At 58.0% G+C, this 8,892-nt stretch overlaps 4 protein-coding genes across 4 annotated transcripts; 2 read left to right on the top strand and 2 right to left on the bottom strand.

Moving 5' to 3' along the window:
• Positions 1 to 388: 388 nt before the first annotated feature.
• SDRG_15456 (hypothetical protein) lies at positions 389 to 1,284 on the bottom strand. The gene has a single exon (XM_008621629.1). The coding sequence runs from the start codon at positions 1,267 to 1,269 to the stop codon at positions 469 to 471; it is 801 nt and encodes a 266-aa protein (XP_008619851.1). The 5' UTR covers positions 1,270 to 1,284; the 3' UTR covers positions 389 to 468.
• Positions 1,285 to 2,399: 1,115 nt separating this feature from the next.
• Positions 2,400 to 3,329, top strand: SDRG_15455 (hypothetical protein). The gene has a single exon (XM_008621628.1). It carries the CDS (start codon positions 2,449 to 2,451, stop codon positions 3,247 to 3,249), a length of 801 nt encoding a protein of 266 aa, XP_008619850.1. The 5' UTR covers positions 2,400 to 2,448; the 3' UTR covers positions 3,250 to 3,329.
• Positions 3,330 to 3,737: 408 nt separating this feature from the next.
• Positions 3,738 to 5,177, top strand: SDRG_15454 (hypothetical protein). The gene has a single exon (XM_008621627.1). The coding sequence runs from the start codon at positions 3,775 to 3,777 to the stop codon at positions 5,149 to 5,151; it is 1,377 nt and encodes a 458-aa protein (XP_008619849.1). The 5' UTR covers positions 3,738 to 3,774; the 3' UTR covers positions 5,152 to 5,177.
• A 459-nt stretch (positions 5,178 to 5,636) lies between these two features.
• SDRG_15453 (hypothetical protein) lies at positions 5,637 to 7,315 on the bottom strand. The gene has a single exon (XM_008621626.1). It carries the CDS (start codon positions 7,300 to 7,302, stop codon positions 5,701 to 5,703), a length of 1,602 nt encoding a protein of 533 aa, XP_008619848.1. The 5' UTR covers positions 7,303 to 7,315; the 3' UTR covers positions 5,637 to 5,700.
• Between the last annotated feature and the right edge of the window lie 1,577 nt (positions 7,316 to 8,892).

Genomic DNA, 8,892 nt, shown 5'->3' with positions numbered 1-8,892 from the left:
CACATCTCCAACGTTGAAGTCTTGCTCTGGATCCCTATTTCGACAACCAAACCTTGCGCGAGTATTTGCATATACCTTACCTTTGTGATGCGGCCATTGAATTGCCTGCAAGTACCAGGACGTACATGCCCCATCTCCAATCAAAGCACGTCAGTGTAAGAGGTTTGTTCACTCAGAAGATGGCCACACTCGTTCTACACCGCAATACTAATCGTCAAACTAGTACTACGGAAATCCGGGTCGAATGTTTTGATGCAGCGAGATCCTTTTTCCATTTTGATCAAGGTGATTGGAATTGCAAGCTCCATACAAACCCACGTCCAAGCTCAAATGCTACTACGTTCGCCAACTCACACTGCCTTCTCAACCCAAAAAACCAAGACGCCAATGCATAAACCAAGAATGAGTTGCTGGTATTCAACGGCACAGATGTGTACACACTACGACAACGTCGAGAAGAGTCGCGACCTAACCCTCCTGCGGGTTGGCCGTCGAGCGGAAGCTCGACTTGGTGAGGTACGGCGCGATAAAGTCCTTGCCGTACGAGAGGCGCGAGTAGACACCCGGCTTGTTGGCCACCGCGCAGCCCTCGCCCCAGCTGACGACGCCGATCTGGACCTCCTTGCCGTTCTTGGTGGCCGTGAGTGGACCACCCGAGTCGCCCTGGCACGAGTCCTGGCCCTTGACGCCGCCCGCGCAGATCATCGACTCGTGGATGCCGTTGAGGTTCTTGGCGCACTGGTCGTTGGCCCAGACCTTGACGCCGACCTCGAGGAGCACCTTGGACTGCGAGCCACCCGAGCTCGTCGTGCCCCAGCCGCGGACCTTGGCGACGACACCCGGTGCGTTGGACGTGTCGTCGTCAAAGCTGAGCGTCACGGGTGTCTCCTTGCTGGCGCGCTCGAGCTCGAGGATGCCAAAGTCGTAGTGCATGTCGTCGCTGGTCCACTTGGGGTGCGCGATGGCCTTGACGACGCGGATGCGCTCGCCGTCGGCGCCACCGGACGTGTAGTGGGTGCCCACGGCCGCGTAGTCGATCTTGAACCCGGCAACGCAGTGGGCGGCCGTCAACACGTACTTGGGCGCGATGAGTGTGCCGCCGCAGCGGCTGCCCGACGTGGCCGACCCGCCGCGGAGACCGGTGATGTACTTGAACTGGCCGACGGGGACTTCGGTGCCGCCGACGATCTCGGGGTTGCCGCCTTCCGGGACGATGTCGGCGACGGCAGCCGCGGCGCAGAGCGCGAGGAGCGTGGTTTGGAGCTTCATGTTGGTGGGGGTTGGTGAAATGGGGAATGAGACGCTGGTTGGGATTGCAGGTTTTTTGTGGTTCGATTTTTTCTATGCGGGTGTTGGGTGTTTTTGGGGTTCTGTGTGGGCTGGTCTGGTTTTGGGTTTTTTTGAGTTGAGTCTATTGGTCGCTTACCGTTGGTGCGTTTGTTGGCTGATATTGCTTGGCTGGTTTTTGCCACTCTTTTGGGTTTGTCAGGTTCCTGTCTGTTAGCTCGGGGCTCCTCTACTTGTGTTTTTTGGTATTGCTTGTCGTATGGGTGCCATCACGCAGCGTCGGTTGTGTCGTCCTGTTGTCCGGGTGGTCCACTTTGTGTCTCCTGTTTTGGGTCGCGCGTTTTTTGCTCTGTTTTGGGTCCGTTTGCCGTGTAGTGTTGTGTGGTCCAGTTGGCTGTTGGTCTCTTCGCTTCTCGGTTTTTCTTGCTTGTTTCATGTGTAGGGTTCTCTTGGTCCATTGCTTCGTTCTTGTTGGCGTATATGGGTGTGACCCGCTGGTGTGTGCGGGGTTGTCTTGCCGGTGTATTTGGGTGTGCTTCGAGCTCCGCTGGTCTCAGTTCGGTATTTCGAGTGTTTTCTTGCTGTCGTTCTTTCTTTTTGGTTTTACTGGGTTGTGGCTGGTTGTGCACTGTTCCGTTGTGGCTTGGAGGTTTTTCGAGGCCTTTGTGCGCCTGTGTGTGCTTGGATTGCTGCAGCTAGTTGTCTTGCTTTACGCGGGCGTGTGCTTGTCTCGTTTCTTCTACGGCCAGTGCCGTTTCGTTTCCAGTGCTGGACGGCCTTGTTAGTGGAGTGCGCTTCCGCTCCTCTGGATCTCTTGTCTGCTCTGCCAATTGTTTGTTGCTTTCGTGTTGCTGCCGTGCTTTCTGGTGTTTTGTTGTAGGGGTCTTATTCGGCCTCGGCCCTCATCTGAGTCTCTGTTGCTTGATTTCCGGTCGCTTCTTTTGATTCACTTGTCTTGGTGGGGTGTGTGTGGCTCGTGTTCTGTTGTCTTTAGCTGGTCCTGTGTTCTTTATGCGTGGCTTGTCTTCGCGGCTATGGGGCTGGGTTTTAGCGCACCGCTCGGGTGGTCGTGTTCCTAGCTTTTGTTCTTTTCCTTCTGTTTGGGCGCCTTCTTTAATCCCAACCATTGTCTCATTCCTCATTTCACCAGCCCCCACCAACATGAAGCTCCAAACCACGCTCCTCGCGCTCTGCGCCGCGGCTGCCGTCGCCGACATCGTCCCGGAAGGCGGCAACCCCGAGATCGTCGGCGGCACTGAAGTCCCTGTCGGCCAGTTCAAGTATATCACCGGTCTCCGCGGCGGGTCGGCCACGTCGGGCAGCCGCTGCGGCGGCACGCTCATCGCGCCCAAGTACGTGTTGACGGCCGCCCACTGCGTGAAGGGGTTCAAGATCGACTACGCGGCCGTGGGCACCCACTACACGTCGGGTGGCGCCGACGGCGAGCGCATCCGCGTCGTCAAGGCCATCTCGCACCCCAAGTGGACCAGCGCCGAGATGCACTACGACTTTGGCATCCTCGAGCTCGAGCGCGCCAGCAAGGAGACGCCCGTGACGCTCAGCTTTGACGACGACACGTCCAACGCACCGGGTGTCGTCGCCAAGGTCCGCGGCTGGGGCACGACGAGCTCGGGTGGCTCGCAGTCCAAGGTGCTCCTCGAGGTCGGCGTCAAGGTCTGGGCCAACGACCAGTGCGCCAAGAACCTCGACGGCATCCACGAGTCGATGATCTGCGCGGGCGGCGTCAAGGGCCAGGACTCGTGCCAGGGCGACTCGGGTGGTCCGCTCACGGCCACCAAGAACGGCAAGGAGGTCCAGATCGGCGTCGTCAGCTGGGGCGAGGGCTGCGCGCTGGCCAACAAGCCGGGTGTCTACTCGCGCCTCTCGTACGGCAAGGACTTTATCGCGCCGTACCTCACCAAGTCGAGCTTCCGCTCGACGGCCAACCCGCAGGAGGGTTAGGTCGCGACTCTTCTGGACGTTGTCGTAGTGTGTACACATTTGTGCCGTTGAATACCAGCAAGTCGTTTTTGGCTCTTCCATTTGACTTCAAGTTGCTTCATTTCTTCGCATCCGGATAGACTTCGCGTGGTATTAATAAGAGCTGACCCTCTAACGCCATTGCTCTTTCAGCTCCACCAACGGAGTCATGGAGTATGAGCAAGACCGACTTCAGTAGTTGCCTTCTGACGTCATCAGAGTGCCGATCCTCGTCTTGGATGCGTTGGGAGAATGCAGGTATTGCCATCAAAATCAGAGTGTTGGTGCCGTCGTCCTTCGAAGCCAACACAACCTCGGCAAGATGACGTAAATCGTGTTACGTTTTGTCGAACACTATATTATGCTTTCCAGTGTTTACACGATGTATGGACTCGCGACCGCGCCATTTTGTTGAAATAGTGTGTTTCTAATGATGACTGCGGTCATCATGTCGCCGTTTCAAGTGTAGGACCCGTTCCCGAAGGCCATTGACCATTGTCGCCGACCATGACAACGACTGTCTTCTCTGACGCCGCCTGCGAGACATCGCCTTTGCTCGCAGCGGCCAAGCGTCGTGCGCGCGGCTTTAAGTACCTTCGCTACGCGACTGTGGGCCTGGTCGTCTTCTTCCTCGCCGCCTACGTGGTCTTGTACTTTTGCATTTCGCCGATGGGAGCCGTCCGCATCTACAAGGACATGACTGTGCGCTGCTTGGCGTACGTCCACGTCGCGTCCGGGTCGGTCTGGCTCATTGCGTCGACGCTGCAGCTGTTTCCGGGGTTTCGCACGTCCAACTTTGCGCGCCACCGCAGCGTCGGGTACGTGGCCATCGGTGCGTGCGGCGTCTCGTTTGTCGCGGTCTGGGCCTTGTTTTTTGTCGCGGGGACGTCGCTCGAGGGGGGTCTTGGCATCCTCCTCGCCTCCGTCGTCTTTTCGCTTGTGTGGGTCCACTCGCTGTACCAAGGCGTCCGCGCCATTCAGCGCGGCCAAGTCGAGCTGCACCGCTACTACATGCTGCGCGCGTATGGCATTGCGGGAGCGATCATCGCGATGCGCCCGGGACTCATTCTCCTCCAAAGCTTCTTCTCGACGCAGACCGAGGACGATACGCGCTTGCGCCTCGGCATTGTCTCGTGGGCAGTGTGGGCGCTCGCCTACATGACCATCGAGGCGTATGCAACGACGTCGGCGTCATTTGCGTCGCGCGCACGTACGTCCTTTGAGCCGTGCACCGTCGTCTCGAGGAAGCTCGTGTCGCCCGACATGGCGCTGCTGGTTCTCGAGTCGCCCACGCACAGCGTGCTCGCCTACGCTACGCCTGGTCACCACGCTGCGTTGCGCATTGCCGGCGCGACCCGGTCGTATACGCCTGTACCTCTGGGGCTAGTCGCCAAGGACATGCAGTGCCCGCACCGTATCGGCTTGCTCGTGAAGAAAGTGCCGAATGGCACCGTAAGTACGTTGCTCCACGACTGTGCGATCGGCAGCTCCGTCGACGTCCTTGTGCCCATCCCAAGCAGCATAGCTCTAGAGCCAGAGTCGCACGCCGAGCTTGTCTTGGTCGCGGGTGGCTCGGGCTTGTCCACGATGCTCTCGCTGCTGCAAGGCGCCATCGACGATCTGCGCTACAAGACCATTCACATATTTGTTTACACGACAGCTGGAGCGCCATTTCAAGACGAATTGGACGCACTGGCGTCGCCGCTGCGGATCGTGACGCACTTCAGCAACGACCGTCCGACGTCGTTTGATTTTCGCGCTGTGGATCCGAGTCGCGCTATTGTCGCGGTGTGTGGTCCCAAGGGCTTTATGGAGCTGGTGATGGCGAGCTTCCCGGCAACGCCGCGCGTCAACATGCATGCGTTTGGCCTCGACGACATGTAACTTGGATACAATTGTCGATTCGGATATCTATGGAATGCTGTGACCGATTCCGCTCCTGGCAACAACCAGAACGTGAAATCAGACAGAGGGTGGCCGTACTCCGTAAACACCGGCTAGTGTACAGGCTAGTGTACTACAAAGCCGAACGGAAAGTGGTAGCTAAGCTACGTCGCCTAACTGCTGCCAACGACTGTACAGTCTCACATCAACGGGCTTCTCCCGTAGGACTAAACATGCAAACACACATCGCCTTGTCCCGTCCTAGTGGTCTTGACGTGGGCTAGGCTCACACCCAGTGCCCCACCACTGTATGCGACCAACGGTCACAACTGCACACGATTATAATTTCAAATGAGAGTGTCAACAATTGCAGTACGTTGCGACCCACGCCCTGCGTGCCAGGCCGCATGCCGCAGATGCAAGGCTGAGGCGGTGCCCCTACAATGCCGCAGAAGAGGACGCTGAACGTGTGCACGACTGCCATGTCCTCTGCTGAAATGCCAGTGCATTGTGCGTGTATTAAGGTATTAATGTCTATACGTAGGATACTTAGGTGCGTCCTCGCCGGGACATGATGTCGGAGTTTCCGTTGGCCACGATGTGGGCAACGACAAGGTTGCCGGCCATGTTGATCATGGTTGCCAGCGGGTCCATGAGGCACTCGGCGACGAGGAGGAGACTGTACGCGTACGGAGTCGGGATACCGGAGAGCATGGCCCAGAAACTCACGACGATCGCAATGCCGCCCGAGCGCACGGGTGCCGCCGCGACGGACCCAAGTACGCCGAAGAGAAGGATCAAGCCCGCCTTGATTGGCGTCAACCGATCTTCGAGCCCCGCGTTGTAGAAGAGCCAAACGAGCGAGAGCGAGATGTAGATGGACGTGCCGTTCCGGTTGAGGGTCGTGCCGACGACGACGCCAAAGCGCGCGGCCTGTGGCGTGCGCACGTGCTTGTCGAGCGCCCGCATCGTCAACGGCAGCGATTGGCGCGATGAGCTGCAGGCAAGGCCGTACAGCAGCGCGTGGCGCACACGCTGGAACCACCGCAGTGGGTTGGTGCACGTCGAGAGCACAAGCACGGTGGGGAGCACGAGGAGGCCGTGGGTGGCGATCGCAGCCAAGTACGCCAGCGCGAAATACCCGAGACGCGCAAAGTCCGCATACCCGTGCGTGCCCGAGATAAGCGGACCGACAATCAGCGGAATGAGCGCGATCGGCGTCGTCGTCACCACGTATCCCATCATGATCTCAAAGATCGCGTTGAGTTCGCGAAGCACCTTGACGATGCGGTTCTCGCTCGTACTGCCAGCAGCAGCCTCGTCGGCGTCGTCGTAGACGCCGAGCGCAATACCCAAGACGATGGCAAAGGCGACGGCCCCCGAGACGTCGCCGTGGAGCAGCGCCAGCGCCACGTTGTCGGGCACGAGCCGACGAACCACGCTTTGGACCTCGTCGCCGACGCTCGCGTACGTTGTCCAGCGCTTGATGTCGTTGCGAATGTTGAACACGTCATCGGCGATGCCAAAGGATGCGATTTTGCCTTGGGGTTTGCACGCAAGCGTTCCCTTGTCGACCACAACAACGCTGGCGAGCGCAGTAGTCGTGTTGCTGCTCTCGAGATGCGGGCATGCAAAGCCCAGTGCCGCGGAGTGGAACGTGTACGGTGTGCCGCGAAACTGGTGGCCGAGAAGAAGACCCCATGCGAGCGCCTGCGCCGATGCGAGCAGCGTCGTCAGTAGCGCGAGACCGACGATGCGCCGCCGGAATTGAAACATGCGCCGTGCGCGAACAACGTCGGCACATGAGAGCGCAACGTCAAGCACGATCTTGGGCACGACGATGCACGTGAGCGCGCGGAGAAAGAGGCACCCCGCCGCGTACGTGTACTTGGCGTGGTCGTGGTAGACGACGCCAAAGTTAGTGTCGTCGCCCGCGGCTTCCACGACTCCAAAGACGATGCCAAGCGCGATGAGTGTGCCCAGTAAGGTGCCCGGAGCACCGAGGAACCAGTGGACGTACCGCGACTTGGCTTCTTCGTTGTTGGAAAAAGGTGTGTCGTGTTGCAGCGCGCGCACGTCGTGGCCAATGACGTTGGCATAGTCCATCTCGACCGTGCCATCGTGGCTCGGCGACTTGGCGCCGTGCTCCATCGCGCTAAATGAGAGACTGCGACAGCGATGGTGTGGACACGGCTCTGAGCGCGTGCACGCAGCACCTAGATTCCATACCTATTGGAATCAGAGAACCGCGAATCTACGCATCTGAGTACAGTTTGTGTGGCCTGAGCGACGAAGTCCAAGGGCAAACACATGTCTTGCGTGGAATCCATGCGAAACGATGTAAATTGTCCATATCGTGTGGCAGGTACCGCGTGGCAGCACGAGAGCGCGCGTTTCACCCGTGCTACGCTATAGTGTACACGTCTGTCCGCCCGTAGTGTCAACCTTCCGATGCGAGTACGACTCCTCAGAGGATGACGCACGAGCTCCATTACGAGAAAAGGAGATGCAGCAGCATGCTATATGAGAGCATCTCCATCCGACGTCCTATTTCCTATTTTCTCGGAGGGCTGTGATTGGTGGATCCTATCGTGAAATAGGATCTTCACCCGTCCATCCTATCCAAGCGGCATATACCGGATAAATTCGAATTAACCGGCTTCGCGCCTTTTTGTAAGCTCTCTTGCGCGCGCACTCACTTCGGTATTAGCGCCACTGGCGCGAGTTCTTGCTCGATGACGACGACGATGACGAACTCGTGCACGAGGTATTTCACCGACCGAACAAGCGACGCCACGGCGGCGGTGTTGTTGGTCGCAAGATGGTAAAGCGCGACATCGCGTCCGGCCACAGCAACATCATGCGCGACTACCTAAGAACACTAAGAGGTTGCAACCTTACCGTGCAAAAGCGGCCTTCTTTATCGTACAGTTCTTGGAACTTGGGGCACTCCCTGAGGACTTGCCACGCCGAGAGGTAGGAGAATCCATCCCTAACACCTTTCGGATGGGCCTTGTACAGCTCCTGCGTCTTCTCGATCTGTCGCTCTTCGTTGCTACCGGACTCATTGGCGCGATTGGCGCGGGCGTACAGTCCACACCACACATAGATGGCCGATTGAATTTTCCCCGACCATCGTTTGCTCGCGGCGCTTGCGCTTCGCGAATCGGAACCACCCTGCGCGTGAAAGCGAGCAACGACCTCGTTCCAAAACTGTGCCGCCTTCTTGTCGGCGCCTTCAGTCGAGCTGGTGCTCACCGACATCCAAGCTCGCGCGAGCGTGGCGACCTCCTCTGGTGTCCAGATCTTTTGGCGACCCATGGCTATAGTGGGTCCAGGGAGCACAAGCCAAGGAGCGCCCAGTATCTTTTTATAGACGACGCCTTCGGCGCTCGTGGATGGATCCCATTCGATGCTCCAATCAGATCCACGGGATAAATAGGACAGCCAATGGTACGGCAATATTTTTTAGGCTAAGCCAATCAAATCGCCTAGAAATAGGATTTGGCTTCTATTTCGCGACGATTTTGACCTATTCGGTACCGCTTAGGACGAAAAAACGGCCGAATTCCTATTTTTTAGGGAATAGGAGGTGAGGAGGTCGGGTGGAGTTGTTTTTCCTATTTTATCCGGATGCCATTTCGCCAGCACCTCGAAATAGGGAATAGGACGTCGGGTGGAGATGCTCTGACTGCGCTACATTCGGCACGTGAGGCACCACTACCAAGGGTATGAACAGCT

Source organism: Saprolegnia diclina (genome assembly GCF_000281045.1).
Source record: "Saprolegnia diclina VS20 unplaced genomic scaffold supercont1.92, whole genome shotgun sequence".
Classification (NCBI taxonomy): domain Eukaryota; phylum Oomycota; class Saprolegniomycetes; order Saprolegniales; family Saprolegniaceae; genus Saprolegnia; species Saprolegnia diclina.
This window is presented reverse-complemented; position numbering and strand designations above follow the sequence as displayed.

What these genes read in the sequence shown, in the direction of transcription:
- SDRG_15453 (XM_008621626.1), bottom strand. Translation starts at nt 7,302, where the DNA reads ATGGAGCACGGCGCCAAGTCGCCGAGCCACGATGGCACGGTCGAGATG.
- SDRG_15455 (XM_008621628.1), top strand. Translation starts at nt 2,449, where the DNA reads ATGAAGCTCCAAACCACGCTCCTCGCGCTCTGCGCCGCGGCTGCCGTC.
- SDRG_15454 (XM_008621627.1), top strand. Translation starts at nt 3,775, where the DNA reads ATGACAACGACTGTCTTCTCTGACGCCGCCTGCGAGACATCGCCTTTG.
- SDRG_15456 (XM_008621629.1), bottom strand. Translation starts at nt 1,269, where the DNA reads ATGAAGCTCCAAACCACGCTCCTCGCGCTCTGCGCCGCGGCTGCCGTC.